The 16,672-nt window shown below is 37.9% G+C and overlaps 1 protein-coding gene and 1 long non-coding RNA gene across 4 annotated transcripts; one reads left to right on the top strand and one right to left on the bottom strand.

The window, feature by feature from the left end:
* The first annotated feature begins 321 nt into the window (after nucleotides 1-321).
* On the top strand, nucleotides 322-4,107 carry LOC138239228 (uncharacterized). Its single transcript, XR_011189698.1, has 2 exons — nucleotides 322-815; nucleotides 1,398-4,107. It is a non-coding gene; the product is annotated as an uncharacterized lncRNA (long non-coding RNA).
* On the bottom strand, nucleotides 1,931-15,763 carry LOC107076875 (uncharacterized). 3 transcript variants are annotated; one of them, XM_069190509.1, is made up of 14 exons: nucleotides 15,533-15,763; nucleotides 14,909-15,024; nucleotides 14,270-14,388; nucleotides 13,161-13,286; nucleotides 12,580-12,665; nucleotides 11,964-12,174; nucleotides 11,700-11,833; nucleotides 9,991-10,123; nucleotides 9,317-9,460; nucleotides 7,581-7,663; nucleotides 6,430-6,571; nucleotides 5,512-5,715; nucleotides 3,895-4,064; nucleotides 1,931-2,303 (listed from the first exon to the last, which is right to left on the bottom strand). In XM_069190509.1, the coding sequence occupies exons 2-14, from the start codon at nucleotides 14,947-14,949 to the stop codon at nucleotides 2,199-2,201; spliced, it is 1,698 nt and encodes a 565-aa protein (XP_069046610.1). In that variant the 5' UTR covers nucleotides 14,950-15,024; nucleotides 15,533-15,763; the 3' UTR covers nucleotides 1,931-2,198. The 3 variants fall into 3 exon arrangements, with proteins under 3 accessions (XP_069046610.1, XP_069046612.1, XP_069046611.1); XM_069190511.1 differs by having other exon boundaries at nucleotides 3,907-4,064; XM_069190510.1 differs by having other exon boundaries at nucleotides 7,581-7,660.
* Between the last annotated feature and the right edge of the window lie 909 nt (nucleotides 15,764-16,672).

Below are 16,672 nucleotides of genomic sequence, written 5' to 3'. Positions count from 1 at the left end.
TGTTTACTCTAGTTTTCCACAAATACGCTGTCGGGAGCCGGGGGCTCCCAACACTGGCACTGGAGCTCTTCAATTAAACGAATTCTGGATTGAACCGACTGGTTGCTTGGTTAGAATATGTGCGTTTTTATGTTTTGCAAAGAATATCTTTATCTGACTTCCTCTTCAGTGTTTTCCAGCTCCACATTCTTATATAAGCAGGCTCACCTGTAAGACTGTGAAGGCAGTGTGTACTAATCTCCCTCCCTCCCTATATGCGGTGCTTGAAAATTTGAATGCGTTTATGTAGTATAAACCAAGACAGTGTCATGCGTGGTTGGGTCAAACAGGAAGTAAAAATATTTCTGTACGCCAAAGAGAGAGGGTTCATTTTTTTTCTGATTAATAGATTCAGTTTTAAAGCTAAATCAAGTTTCTAAATAAATAATGAAACCCACGGATGACGTGAGATGATCTGATATGAAATTTCCAAGTACCGGTACCGAGGATAGCAGGCAACGCTGGGCTAGCACTAGTTGTTGCAGTAACGTGGTCAGCCACTGGAAGGAGTTGCCGATTCAGTTTGATTGTTTCGATTTATTTTTTAATCCGACTGTAGTGAACAAAAACTGTAGTAATCCACACATTATACCTGAATTGCTTTAAGGAATGACTTTATAAAACACGAGACAACGTCTGCACGTCCTATACAGTTCTGAGCGTCCTGGCGCACTAAGACGGCCGTCGCATCATCCAGGTGGGGCTGCACATTGGTGGTGGTGGGAGTCCCCATTACCTGTAAAGCGCTTTGAGTGGAGTGTCCAGAAAAACGCTATGTAAGTGTAAGCAATTATTATTATTATTATTATTATTATTATTATTATTATTATTATTATTATTATTACAGTATATGTACGTAGATGGACCATCAACTTTACAAAAATATTTCGCATTAGTATTTTTCTTTTCTTTTCCCCAAACACAAAATGAATCACCAAAAGAGAGATGATTTACTTACAGTTAAAGACACTGTATAGAGTATATCACTTACCTGTGTGCTGTTGAATGTTTGCCTGAAAACAATGTATAATTACTATATATGTATCGTGGTTTTCATGTTTGATTATCCGTTGTAAGTCTTTTAGCAGCTTTGATCTGATATGAAATTTCCAAGTACCGGTTAAATCAGAACTTTGATATAGGTCCTTCAGACAAGGCATATTTTTTACTTTGCTTTATGGTAATAATACTCTAGATTCTAAGGGTATTGTTTAAAAAAATACAAATGCTAATACAGAAGTAACACATTTTATTCCAAAAGTTGCAACTGCTGAACTGTGGAAATCTGTGCTGAATATTCTCTAGTCCCTGTCACACATCTTTTATACTGAAGTTGCATCTGTCTTTCTTTGTCCTAGAGCTTTGCTGGATTCCTGTTTTCATTTGGTTTCCAATAAAACTGCATTGGGAAACGATGTCATTTCTAAAATATGCACTTATGCTTCCAGCTTGACGCACTCCAAGCTTTTAAAGGGTTTTCCACAAAAACACGATGACATCATGTTGCTTGAGAAGCGAAATTTCCTGGTTAGACCAAGCATTGTCAAGTCCTATTTAATCAAGGGGATGCAGGACTGGATGCAAATGACAAAAGTCTCATCTATTACTGTATAAGATCATTTTAAATTTGCTTGTAAAAATGTAGTCTTCTGTTAAAGTTAGTTCTTTTTAAAATCAATGTGTTTCAGTACTATAAAATGAAAACAAAAACAGCTTTATAAAGAACCCACTGAAAAATAATAAGAACAGGGTGTTTCATTTTTAAATATTAATAAAGTAGGTTTTAAAAAGTTTAAAGTTTAAAGGTTCTATTTCTGCATTTTCTGTTTGTAAAATTGTGATTCATAGATTCAGCTGATCTGCAAAAAATAAGAAATTGATGTGACTAAGGTATGTGAAATTACACTTTAATATTCATTGAAAACAATACATTGTTGAGTCATTCAAGGCTGTACATTGCTAAACTCTACTATTAATGTCCCTGTAGTGTTTCACACAAAGTAAGATTCAATTTGTTGTGAATACAGAAATGTGTTTTCCTTTTAACTTATTTATTTTGGTTTCACAAAAAACATTTTTAATTACCCTATTGGCTTATACTAATCAAATGGTTATGTATTAAAAAAACAATACCACTACAAGTTATGTAAGCTAATAAATTAAGAGAGGTTTATCTTTTCCAGGGCTTGGGTGAATAGCAGCACTTCAGTTAGCGAATTGAATCCCACATCTTTTCTTAGGCTTGTGAAGAAGAATTCTGGAGCCTAGCAGAAGAAAAACAGAAAGATACATTAAAATCACACAAGGGGCACAATTCAAAAGGGAATTAGCATTTAGCTTTTTTTCCAATGTTTTTTGTATGTTCCTGTTAAGCACAATTCTCTTTCGCCTCTAACAGTCTACAGCGATCTCTTCCTTTTCTAGTGAAAAATTTCATTTTGTATTTGAAGTTTTTTCTTTTAAGGAGCAAAATATTCTGCACAATGACTGCACCGTCCCATCAAGCAGCAGGCCAGGAGTGGAAGAGTGAAGTAGTGGAAAATCCCTATATATCAAATGTAAAATACTTTTGTGCTGAACTGACTGTTTAATGCATTAAGCTAAAGTGAAATAGGATCTTATTACAGATGCTTGCCTACGCCATGTACTGGCCCTGATGGGTAGGTGTGCTATCTCTTTCTGAGCTCAAAACACATGAGGCTTGACAGAATGAGTTAAAATGCAGCACAAGGTTTCAGTTAAGGCTGCATTGGACATTAAATGTTCACACTCTAAAGAACATGCTGGAAAAGTTTTCAACGGTGGGGTGTTCAAAGGTATTGAGGTTCCAGTCAAGGGAGCAGGTAGCCAGGCCCTGTCCATTATTAAAGACAACTATTACTGTTGTCATTATTAAAAATGAGAGAGGGAAAAAAATAAAAATAAAGAAGACATCCAAAGTTGGGGGGGTGGAGGTGGTTTTCATAAAAAAAAGACAACTTTTACCTCAGGGACCTGTGGAGAGTTAAGAAGGAGGAAGCAGAAAATCTGTGGAAAATACAGGGCATAGGACTGTGTCTCAAAATCGTATGATGTTAAAAATCATCTAAGGAAAAATGGCATTTTTCATGGAAATTGGCGTCAACAAAGGTTTTGGAAGTGATTCAGAATGATATGTGAGTTCATGCACCTGAGCATAAGCCTTATGTCTGTTAACCTAATTTCCTTAGATGTGTGCATATATGGTATATATAAGGTATCTATAATACTTAACAGTTTTCTCTTTCTGTGTTTTTCTGTATTTGTGAAAAGAAAATGAAGTTCTTAAAAATGGAAGAACTGTGCTGGAGCACAACTGAGATGGGAAACTGAGGAGTGGAAAAGGATAAATAATGGCAGATGGAGATTATATTTTACCATTTATATCTGGTACATTTATTTGTGTGATAAAAAAGGGTTGGTAAAGAAAAACCACCAATGTATTCAAATGTCATTGAAGTACAAACATGGTAGTTTTTTTTTACTTTACTCATAACATATTAGAGGTCTATTTATAAAATCCAGTACATTTTTAAAATGATGTCCATTGGGTTGTCTTCACATTCATGAAGAATAAAACATCAAAAATTGGTATGTGTTTCAAAGTCTGCATTTTCAAGTTTCTTAACTTGCTCAGATATGTCAGATATGAATGTGGCAGTTATATATGGGATAACCTATAAATGTAGCATTAAAATATTAATTTTGCTGACTAATTCAACCAGTAAAAACAAATATGTTAAAGCAGTTTGTAAGTGAACAAAAAGGAGTTTGCCATTTCAATTAGGAGCTAAATTACAAACCATTCCATGTCACATGTACACATTAATAACTTGCCTCTTTCCGCACCTTCTGAAGCTGATAAATCAATGCTCCATCATACTCTGCAAAGATTTCGAGGCAGAAATCCAGTTTGCTTTCTTTCAGCCATGTGGCAACATCTTTTTTTGTCCATTTGAGCACAGCAGGATCATTCCTACTGGTCATCGGGGGAATAGCATTTTTATCTACAGTGACATCACGTAAATAAAGACGTTATTATGCCCATCATTCAGTGTGTAGTTGTAAGTTTGAATTCAACATTGTATCTTCTAAGAAAATCCTTTCTGTGATATACTCACTATTCACTGGGTAAAGCATAAGAATTTTATTTTTCTTTCCTAATATGGTATGCAGTATCAATAATTTATAAGGTAATAGCTCCAATATGCAACTTCATGATAATGGATTAAAATTTAATTTTAAATGATAAATTACAACCTTAAAAACATGTACATGGATTTTACACATAAATAGTATCCTAATATTATATTATCCAAATAAAAATTCTGTATCCAACATCATAAGACCTCATTTATAACAACGTGTGACAGATGCATAATACCTGTTTGATACTACAATCAAACAAAATATTTTTTGAAAGTTTATATCAGCCTCCTGAATGCAGGCTGTGCTCCATGTGGGTTAGATGTTGGGTCATGTCACTAGCCAATTGTGACAGTGATTCCCCAAGTGGCCACACAGAAACAGCGTTCCCTTGTGGCTCCCTGGGCACTTGCAGGCATGTGGTTTTGCCTGTGAGTGACTTGCTTCTTCTCCTATCAAAACTCAGCCTCCAGGAGGGGCAGTGGTGCCTGTGTCATATTTTAAGAGATAAGGGGCCTAAAGGTAGGTGAGTCGAGGAGTCTGACCACACTTCCTTCTTTTCCCCTGTGTGCCACTGAAGGTTTTTTAACCAGAGAAAATTCATTTCCAGTCATTTTCCTGCAACTTTCACAGTTGAATAAAATCCTCATTGGCCCTTAACTTGGAAACAGTGGGAATTCATGCCAATTAAGGCAGTTTATTCAATTCATTTATAATTAATAACTAATAATTAACAACTTCATTCAAAGTCGCATGGCTCTACAGAAGCAATTAACTATTTCCCAACTTACACCCATGTCAGCTGTTTTAAGAAAATAAAGTTCTTAAACTTACACTCATTAGACTTCATTAAACGGTCTACTCAAATTTTCTCACAACTGTGCAAAGGTTTCATACATTTTATTCACCAGCTAGGAGATCCCTTAGGATTCAATTTTATTTGATCCTAAGCCAAAGACCCAAGAGCTAAAGTGACCGAACTTCATTGAACTAACTTGGTAACATGACTTTGAGAAACCTGGGGATTTGGGCTTTCTTGGATTTGATGGCAACTCTAATTTCCTGTGTTACTATCTGCCTTTGGAAAAAAGAAATGAGCTGGGTTGCTTAAAGGTCACATTATTGGCAGACAAAAGAAAATGAGTCAAACTTCCCTGACACTTAGCTGACTTCTCTGTTGGAGGCTTGTGTTGTCTCTCAAGACCAGAAATTGGACAGCATTTGTTAAACAGAAAGTCATATAGTTACATGTCATAAGACAAAGGAAGTATCTCCTGCATTTGCTGAAAGATCGAAGGCAGCACTTACTAAGAACTACATTTGATTTCATTGGTGTGTACGTTTCAATCTCCTTTATCAGTTGGCTGATGCTCTCTTCAAAATTACTGTCATTACTGAAGTCAATCCACAGTTTAGCTCCCAATAAAGCCCCAAGCCAACCATCTGGCCTGTAATTCTTTTCCATCATGAGGGGAACGATTTGTTTTCTTAACTGGAAAGTGTATTCTGCCTCTGCAAATAAAAGCAAGATCTGCTGAGTTACACGTGGAAGATCACAGAGGAAGGTAATGGTTTGGCCTCGTTGCAGAATTCACACGAGGGGAGATAACAGACTCCACCAAAAACCTCAAACGCACACGTGTGGTAAACTTTGTTAATCTGTGTACACAAAACACTCTTTAGCTGGGATCCAATGCTCGTCTGTTTCAATGCAGAGAAACAGACCTGTTGTGTTTATTTAATTTATGGGACAGGGTCTTGGCATCATTTCACAGATGGGGGTTCTCCTCTCAGCAAAACTAAGCAATCAATTTTGGTTTCTGTTTTCTCTGAATGGGACAGATCAAGGTCACCCCAAGCATTTTCAGAGGGTTATCAGACCACACAAAGCAGTGTGTTTTGTGTACAAAAGCACCATCAAGGTACTTTAATGTTATTCTAACATATCACAAATGATTTCAAAGACAAAAACGGTGAACGGACACAATATTAATAAGTATTTAACAGTGTTTGTCTTGAAAAGATACTGTACTTCCTTTAATTGTAAATTTTGAGATTTTAAATGTGTATCTTTTTGTTTTTAATGGCCAGTTTTAACTTATTATGCTAAAAGAACTAAATTATAATATGACTTACTAAACACTTATATATATATAGTTTACGTACAATGTTTTAATTAATGATGGCCCTCTGTTTCTACTACCCTGATACTGCAAGGTGTTGTACCTGTTCTGCAGCTTGGACTCTCTTTGTACTTGGAAGAGATGCAGATTAAGACAGCATAAGCCTGCTCAACAGCCTCAGCCATAGCCTGCAGTGTAGAGCCAGCCATCTGCTCCACATCCATCCACAACCTTAAGCCACTGTTCTGTAATAGAACAGACTTCTGATTAATCACATGAGAAATGGACAGCACTGTTGCCAAAGCAATGTATCGATGTATAAAAAGAGGCATTCAATCACAGCATGGGTTTATGAAAGGTTTGTCTTAAACTGAAGACCTCAATTTTTACATCTCTTTAGTGTTTCAGTGTATTCCAGCAATTGTTTGCATTAAACATGTTTTCCCAAACTGGAATTGTGAGTCTGCCTTCCTGATACGGGAGAAGAAAGTGATCTGAAAATCATCCACTGACTTCCTGTCAGTGCAGTGATATGAATGTATATTAACTCAGCTGTGGTTTCTCACTGCTGCCTGCATTAATCATATTTATACAGGTTATTTATATGCTTTTCACATCACAAGAATTGTTCATATGCTTATAATGAATGTATGAATTATTTTTCTTGTAAACAGTTTGAGAGTTATATCTTATTCACCTGACAGTGTAAATCTGAGACAGAGATAAAGATTTTTTTTATCGTACACAAAAAATGTAAATATTATATTCAGGTTACTGTCATGAATGTCGGAAGGGACGAACCGTGGAGAGGCAGGAGAGCGGAAAAAGACCCTATGCGAGGCAGCAGAACGGGGAGTTAGCCCGGGCTCAGCAGTGTGAAGAGTTCTGGAGCGGCGGCCTGGTGCTAGGCAGGTCTCAGGACATCCAAACATCAATGCTGAGCCAAGCAGAATAAGTGACCCGGAAATATATAGCCCCAGAGAGAGAGTCACCAGAAGGAGAGCAAAGCACAGGAAACTAGGGACAGGACAGAGTAGGAGTGCCCTCTGGTTACAGAGGGCGTGACAGTGACCTTAAAGGTTATGTTACCTTTGTCTCAAGATTAGCATAAAAACATTAAAAAGGCTAATCTTTTATTTTTTTACTAATTTATTTGTACACTGCAGTCCAACCTATTCTAAAAATGTAAATCAAACCAGACAGACGTGTTGGTAAATATGTTAATGATCAAAATTTTCAAAATATTCAACCAACCTGCAGTCTTTTATTGACTTTCAGCATGGTTTTTTGGTTGTCCCACTGGTAACTTATCATTATGTGTCCCAAAGTCTGTCCTGCTGTAAAACAAACCTTATTTACAAAACAACCTAGCTTTACCAAAAAAATAAATACGATTTGTGCCTTTTCATCCGAGTACAGTATGATAGTATCAATCCATCCATTGTTTGACCTGATCATTGATTGCCTGATCTCATCAGAGGTTCTAAGCAAGGCTGGGCCTGGTTAGCATTTTAACATGCGGAAAACAGACCTCAAAGGAAAACCAGGTAAGTGATGTGGGTGGACCAGTAGGTAAAATTTGTGAGAGCCCTAGGTTGGTCCAGGTTCCTGTATATTTAAGCCTAAAATGTAATTAGATCTTCATGAAAGTCATTTAGCCTAACCACAAAGGCATACTATAGATTTGAGTGATTTGATTGAAATACTAATAAAACAACAGTGAATATTCTCTTAGGAATACGTCTATGATCCCTTGGATTCAGTAGCAGGTGACACCTCCTTGAGCATACCAATCACTTCAGCTAGAAGCTTCCTGCAACTGTATATCAATCTTTCACACTGGCTTTAAGGAATTCTGGCACATTTTTCCTTATAGAACTGTTGCATGTTGGTGATATTTGAGGATTGTCTTGCAAGAATATGTGTCCTATCATAACATTTTGATGGGGTTTAGGTCTGAACTTGTACTTGCAATTTTTTCAGCCATTTTGTTATGGTGTGCTTGTGTGCTCAGGATCATTGTCTTGCTCCGTGACCCACGTCGGGCTCAACTTCAGCTGATGAATGCATGACATTCATCCTGACATTTTCCAGAATTAGCTATTTGCGGAAATTGTTCATCAATGCCAAATCCATGCTTTTGTCCGTGATGGTGAGCTGTTCAGCCCCTGAGGCAGGAAGGAAAATAAGCTCTAATCCATGATACTACCACCACCATATCTGACAGCTGAGATGATGTTCTTCTGTTGGAAGACATTTTTGCTTGTTCTGATTATTTCTGCCACACAAAAGTATACACCTGTCACTGTGGTCATGAATCTTTTCTGTTTGTCAGTGGATAGATGTAGTCTCAGTTGTTGGGAAATGGTATTGCAACAACCTCCAGACCCATAACTATCAACTATTCTTTTTCTAAGGTCCTCTGACATTTCTGTAGGTCAGTGCATAACATGGTTCCACTAGGTTATATGGGGAAGACCAAGCTGACAGTTAATCTGACCATTATTCAGGACAGGGCTGCACAAACTAAGACCTTGTTTAATTGTTATCTAACGATTTAACCACCTGATTCTAATTATTCTGGTAACTATGCAGGTTCAGAATGGCTATTGCAAATAAAAGGCAGGGTCAGCCATTTATACAGCATCCCTGGAGCAGTTGGGGTTAAGGGCCTTACTCAGGAGCCCAACAGAGTACGATTCCACTGGCTGCCATGGGATTTGAACCAGCAACCTTCCAGACACAGGCATAGAGCCTTAGCCACAGAGCCACTGCTCCACCCAGGTGGGGGAGGGGGGGGGCTGCTCTTCAGTGGTGGATAAAATTAGATGAACCCCCCCTCCTATATGTGTAGTGATATGGGGTTCTTTGGAATAAAAAAAGCAATATAGAAAAAAAAATAATTACTACTGATTCTACTACTAAAATAGCATTTGCTGTAGTGTGCAGCAAATGTTAAGGTATACGGTCTGTAAAACAGGTTAATGTACCTGACTGAGAACTGTTTTTTTCCTTGTTTTTTGATTTTTCTTCAGCTTGCTTTCCAATGACCCACTTTGCCCCATGGGCAGTATTACGAACTGCTTTGTTCTTATCTTTAGAGAGGCTCTCCAGCAGGTTCATAAGACTCTCATCTATGAAATAAAACACCATTATAAATGTAAATTTCTAAGTGCAAACCTCTCTTATTCTGCAATACTAATATTAACTACAAAAAAAGGGAAAATATTTTTTTCAAATTATTTTTAGTTTTTTTGTGTGAGACAGTTGTATGCATACAGTACTAGGAAAAAATGATCTTGCATTTTCAGAATAAATTATAGAAATGTAATTTATTCTTAAATGTATGATGATGACAGCCACTATAATTAATGGTTAAAACCAGAAATAGTTGCAATTACTATATCATTTGTAACAATTTAGATACCAGTAATTAATTTAAAAAGAGAAGCAACTAACTGCTTGAGAACAGATGTTGTTTGCAGTATTATAACACAAGAATACTACTTCATGAAACAGATGGTAGATTTTTAAACGCCTTTAAGTAGTACTATGGATTTCTGTGTTAGGACAATACTTCATTTTCCTGTTTTATTACTTTGCTCAAAATCTCAGGAATGAAAAGAGTGTGTGATACAGAACGTTATCTTGCTGACTTACTCACTTTCTCTCATTTCATCTCGTATTGATGCATCAAAGGCAAGCTGCCAAACAACTTTGGCTGCAAATAACTTGTCGTGACTGTTTTTGCTTTCCATCATCTCCATTAACACTGGAAGAGCTCCAGATCTGAATATCTAGGAAACATATCATATCAATAGGATGATAACATGCTGACTGACACAATGGTACAGAGGTTAGTATTGCTGCTTTGTAGTGTTGGGCCCCAGGGTTCAATTCCTGACCTGGGGAACTATCTGCTTGGTGTTTGTATGTTCTCCCTGTGTCTGCATGGGTCTTCAGCAGGTGCTCTGGTTTCCTACCACACAATTTGAAGATACTAGTAGGTTAGATGGCTTCTGGGAACAATGGACCTGGTGTGACTGTGTTGGTGTCTGTCTGCCCTGCAGTGGACTGGTGTCCCTTCTGTTGCTTGCTGGGACAGACTCTGGCTCCCCCAACACACTGAATTGGATGAAGCTGTTATAAAATGGATGGATGATGATGTGCTGTATTTTTTTTTAAATAGAGAATTAGAGAAAAGAGCAATGGTAATATTTTGATCAATTTCAAAATTCTCAAACTAAATCATAAGGGGGTTTCTCTGTTGTACTTAAATGAGATGTGCTGAATGTCTTTCTTACAGCATTGTATTGTTACATGAATTAGCATTGTATTGTAAATATAATCGCAAAAAGAGAGCTAGCTTTCATGAACGTTTTGACTAACTAGTGTTGACTGAATTAATTTTAAAGTGCATATTGTTATTTTATATCACTGTTTATCACAACCAGTGGGACCAGTGACTAAGGCTTAAATTTCTCTCATAGATACAAAAGTTGTTTCTCATAATAATCCTGAATGTTTTAACTAACCTTAAAGAATATTGGGAAAAAGCATTAGGCCAAGACAGAGAGAGCTGTAACACTGTTGTTAGCAAAATATCCTAATATTGTTTAGATTTAAATAACTCTTAATTTGTTCAAATAAACTGCATCTAGGCAAATACTTGAGGGTGGGGTACATTTAAGTGGAAACATTAATGACAAAACAGCCAAATGGTTCATAATCTTTCTTCACATCTTACAAGATAATTACACAAGCATATCATGCTTTGACTCTCACTTAAGAAACTGGATGAGATGCTTCTGAATGTAAATAATCTTGTAACTGGGAAAGCGTCTAAGTCTGTAGTCTGAAAGCAACTGGCAGATGGTTTCTCAGGATGGAGTACTGATGACAGTACTGAGGATTTCTATCCCACAATTGCATACTAACCCCTCACATTGCTGGAAACCCACTTGAGACAAACAGCTTGTCTGTCACCAGTATGCTGGGACTGAGAATGTGATCATGAATAAAGAACAAATAAGGGCAGTATCAAATATGCCAGCTTACTGAAATAATTCTATTTTTTAGCAAAGCTTGTTCTGAACCTTGCCCGATTCCTTATATTTTCTTTTACCAATTGAATTGCAATTCATTTTGTTCTTGGTCAGCATGTGTTGAAACTATAATGTTGAAACTTATGTTTAGGCCAATTCTCAAACAACATTATACGCTCATATTCCTAGGGCATTCATATTTTTTTTCCTTTTTGATGCATGGAGTAATGCTTTCAAATGTATCTTTTGGAAATTCAGAACATATTCTCAGTATATTTTATGAAAGGATTTGGTTTAATCTCTTTAATTTGAAGTTTTTTTCTTTTACCTTTTCCTTATTCTTCTCACAAGTTGCAATGAGGGACAAACCTTCCGCAATTTCAGAAGCTCTGTATCCACAACACCGTTGGTCTTTGGAATCTAAAGCCCCCTGGAGTATTTTTACCATGATTTCCACAGCACCTGAAAGAATTACAAGCATACTATATACTGTACACTTCAATATTATAACAGCATCTCTTCTCATATTGCACAACACTGAGAGGATACAGCAACAAAGCAGGCACAGCTGCTTCACAAAATAGTCTGCCACCTGATTCATCCATGAGCACATCTGATTCATCCTCATCAATGATGTAACCCAGTAGCATGATAGACACCACTTTGAGCAGTCCGTCCTCCACTCTAGTGTAATAGGCGATTTTCCCAACCCCTCTGTCCTGTCGGAGAAGAGGCCTATTCTCAGGAACCTTGGCAAGATTGTGTAGAGTACAGAGGGAAGCCTTCAGAAGATACTTCACATTCTGGAAAACACATAGTTTATTATTTAGGATTTCCTTTTAAAACAACATATACATTTCTATAGAGAGGGTCAGGTGGGAAACTGCCTCAGTGTGTGGGGTGCAAAGAAACAAGTAGAGGTTAATCCCTTACCTCTGTTTTTCGGAAAGAAAGACTATGGCTGATGTAGGACCAATAGCAGAAACATGTTGCTCTTTTGTCTTATTCATATTCAGTGTGGACTTAATCTCTATTTGTTCCCGTATATAAAACATACAGTACATTCTGAGAAGCACTAAAAATTCAGCCAATCCTATAGTGGTTCTAATACTCATTTGCTGCATTTTTAAGCCTCTTAGAATATATGTTGCTCATTGCAACAGATGAGACAACCGCTGCTTTTAAAAGGAAAACATGAAAATCCCCACCTTTTCTTCTTGTTTACTCTTGTAGGGCTCATGATCAAGGACTGCCACCAAGTATTTAATAAGTCCTAGTTTACCTAGCTCCTCTCCTGCAAGTTGAAGGAAAATAGCAATGCAGTGAAATGTAGGTTATTATTCTGACATAAATGAGCCACGAGCGTCCTTTCAATATACTTGGTGTTCCTCGTTTACCAAGGAGTTTTACGTTTTTTGTACCTGTAACAAATAGAGTGAAAGGTATGTCTATATTCTTATATAATTCTAGGAATGCGAAGAAGCAATTAAATATTTTTGTAATTGACAACTTGCTAGGTTTTGAAAGTACTGGATAGAATATTTTAGGGTATTCTGCAAAATGACACTTAAAAAAACACCTAATCTTAGAATGGCCCATTTATCTTACCTCTCTGTCCCAGATCTACAGACACTATATACACGTTAAGAAGGAAAAAAGTGAAACAAAAGGTCTGAGTCATTAGTTGAATAAAGGCGCTTTTTAAAAATGGCTTTTTTTTGCCTTACCCACATGTCTTTAAAACAATGAACTCATTATGATTTCAAACATTTAAACAAACTTCACTTACCAAACAGCAGACTTGCGTCACTGTAGTTCCATATTGAGTTAAATGTATAGTAAGCAGGAAACCACACAGAATTAGAAGTGAAGAAGCCGATGTCGGAAAGTGTAATGAATATTTTAACAAGCAATTCTACAAGGAGACAAAACAAAACACCAATTTTAACCACACCCAGCTTAAAACCCTCTTAAATTTGAAAGATTGAAAGATGTTGTCTTAACTTCTATAGTTTTCAAATAAGATCTGACATATCACCAAATAAGGTTTTTTATTCGTTTTACCAACAAAATGTATTTTAATATATCAACCGTCATCTGCATTTGCTCACCATTTAGTCCAATTCAGGGTCACAGGCGAGCTGGAGCCTATCCCAGCAAACAATGGACGCAAGGCAGGGTACACCCTGGAGGGGATGCCAGCCACACACACAGACGCTCACTTCCAAGGCCAATTTTCCCGAAAGACAAATAACCTACCAGCATTTTTTTGGACTGCTGGAGGAAACTAGAACATCCGGAGGAAACCCACACAAACATGGGGACGACATACAAACTCCATGATGGTTGTCCGTCGTGTCTGACGATGAGGGCTGTCCTTCGTGCAGCTCATCTGTTTGGGAGAGCTGTGTGGGAAAGCCGTTGCACTGGGGCAGTCCCGCTCTCTCGACCTCAGAAGCCTGAGTAGTCGTTGCGACTGGAGACTTCCTTGGTTGCAGTGGATGGCCACCATGCCTTTCTGTGCCTCGTCATGCCCTCCGCTTTCCATGGAGCTTTGCAACAGTATAGTGTCCCATCACACCATGCTGGGGCATTTGGACCCACACAGGCCGCCGAGTGACAAACTCCATATTTAACATTAATTAACTTTTACAAGTGACAGAAACCCAGGTCTGTAATTGAACCCAGGGCCCAAACACTGTGAGGCATCAATGCCAGCGTGTCGCCCATATTTAATAATGGCATACACAAAAAAAGAAACATTACCTGGTATTATTTTACGACGGTGGGGCAGTTTGAAACAGTTTAAAATAGTGATGCACTACCTACGATACAGGACAGCTGCTGGAACTGTTACTGCATTGTAAATCTGACCATAATCTCAGGTAATTTCATTACCTGCCCCTCCTTCCCTGACCAGCAGGTCTGCCAGCTCACGGCGACTCCCGTCATCTTTGTTTTGGAAATACAACATGCAAAGATTTTTGAGAAGGTCTCTGGTTTCGTCATTGTTGTAACTGCGAACAGAGTTCGACATTTTGGCTGCTTAGTGTTTTACCGACACCTACGTCCTCAAGTAAGAGAAAACGAACGAAACGAAAGACAATATGTTTTCTTCCTAAATAGACAAATTACTAACGAAAACACAGCTATATCCAGCTATACGGGTAATTATATATTGGGAATTGAATTATATTGTAACGCATACGGCCTCCATTGCTTGCGAGAGCTGGCTTACCAGAGCGGTGACGTCACCGCCCTTCCCTGTGAATAGCTGGGACCGCAGCCATCAGGCTGACGGGAGATTTCCCTTTGGCTCAACAGGCTGAGTCCCTGTTGAGTGACACCGGTAGCCTGGGTTTGAGTCCCCGATAGTGGGGGACCGACCTGATGCAGCAGCGGCGAGGGTGCCCACGTGAACCCCGTAGCGTTACAATATATATATATAGTTCGTACCCATTCGTTTCTTGCATTTATTTTAAAAACCGGTCGGCGAAAACAAGTATATATTAAAAGTATAAAATGAAACATACAAACCTCTGCAGATCTTTAAGAGATTTTAGAATAGATTCCGCCATACTGTGTATAGTTTTAAACGGATTTCTTCATAGCAATACTGATGTTTGCAAGAAAACCTGCAGAACAATTATGCTCTGTTGAAAGAAGATACAATTAAAAAAGAAAAGTTTAATTTCACGATGAAAAGTAAAAATAAAAAACAAACTTCGTTTTGCGGTGGAGCCTCTTGAGGCGCAAGATAACGCCACAAAAATGAAGTACGTAAAAAAAAGACATGAATTTCAAAGTTACAGTGTAGGTGTTTAATTATTGGATGCATTTCAAGTTTTCTGACCTTTTCAACCCACGACGGTATGTTTAAAAGTAGCTCTTATGAAGCAGGAACAAAAGCCGGATTTCTATTAAGGTGGATGGAAATTTCTAATATGAATACAGCCATTAAACAACTGAAATAATGTCTAAAAGATGAAAATGGCGGCTTAAAATGCAAAAATGGGTTCAGAGTTTTGTACTATTTCAATTTTTCATGTACAAGGAATTAATACATTGACGTTAAAAAATATATAAAAAAAATATTTTAAGAGATTCTGTTCCAACATGCACGTATCAAAAACGCTGGAATCACAGCAAAAGTTCGGTTACCTGCGAGATGTCTTGTCATGCAAACATATTTGTTTCCCTAAAACTGCACCTAGCAACATTTCTCTTTAGACGCTTACCTGTTTTTTACCTTTTGCGGATATCATGTCCCTTGTTGTACAGCTAAATGAGGCATGCGTGTATTTAACTCATTGTATTGCATATCACCCACGCTAACAAGGTGACAGCTGAAGAGCTATTCGAATTCAGCATAATAGTATAGACTCACGTTAATTGTTCTGCTCCATCGTATACTTTTTAACAGTAATTATAATTCTCATAAAAATACTATATTTGAATGTTATCATTGTTTCACACAGTACAGATGAAAGGCGTGTGCATCTTTAAAAATAAAAAATAAAGTAATTGAGAATAAATCGGATTTTGTGAGTTTTTTTTCTGTATGGATTTTTCTAAATGAGTGCTTTTCCCTTAGCAATTTGAAGTAAGACTTTGTAAAAGTGAATCAATTTTGAAAATATTTTCTCAGGTTTCGATTTAAGTGTCATTGGCGTGGGAGAAAAAAAACTGGATTATTTGATTTAATGGTAATGAATGATGTCTCATTTCTTCCAACCTGAAAACTGAACCGTCCGCCCCTTTCTCTGTCCGTACCTGTTAAGGAGACACCTCGAGACCCATGAAGTTCAGGTACGATTTTATCCGTTCATATTTGTAGGAATATCGATAGCAGCCATATCACCCTGCAACTCACAACTGGCAACCCACTGAAGCTAAGCAGGTGTGAGCCTGGTCAGTACCTGGATGGGAGACCTCCTGGGAAAAACTAAGGTTGCTGCTGGAAGAGGTGTTAGTAGGGCCAGCAGGGGGTGCTCACCCTGCGGTCTATGTGGGTCCTAATGCCCCAGTATAGTGACGGGGACACTGTACTGTAAACAGGTACCGTCCTTCGGATGAGACGTAAAACCGAGGTCCTGACTCTCTGTGGTCATTAAAAACCAGTGTGTTTCTCGAAAAGAGTAGGGGTGTAACCCCGGTGTCCTGGCCAAATTTCCCATTGGCCCTTACCAATCATGGCCTCCTAATAATCCCCCTCTATGAAGTGGCTACATTACTCTGCTCTCTTCCCCACTGATATCTGATGTGTGGTGATGCTGCACATTGGTGGTGGTGGAGGGGAGT

This window comes from Lepisosteus oculatus, chromosome 5, assembly GCF_040954835.1.
Source record: "Lepisosteus oculatus isolate fLepOcu1 chromosome 5, fLepOcu1.hap2, whole genome shotgun sequence".
NCBI lineage: Eukaryota > Metazoa > Chordata > Actinopteri > Semionotiformes > Lepisosteidae > Lepisosteus > Lepisosteus oculatus.
The sequence above is the reverse complement of the archived record's forward strand: the minus strand, read 5'-3'. Positions and strand labels throughout refer to the sequence as shown.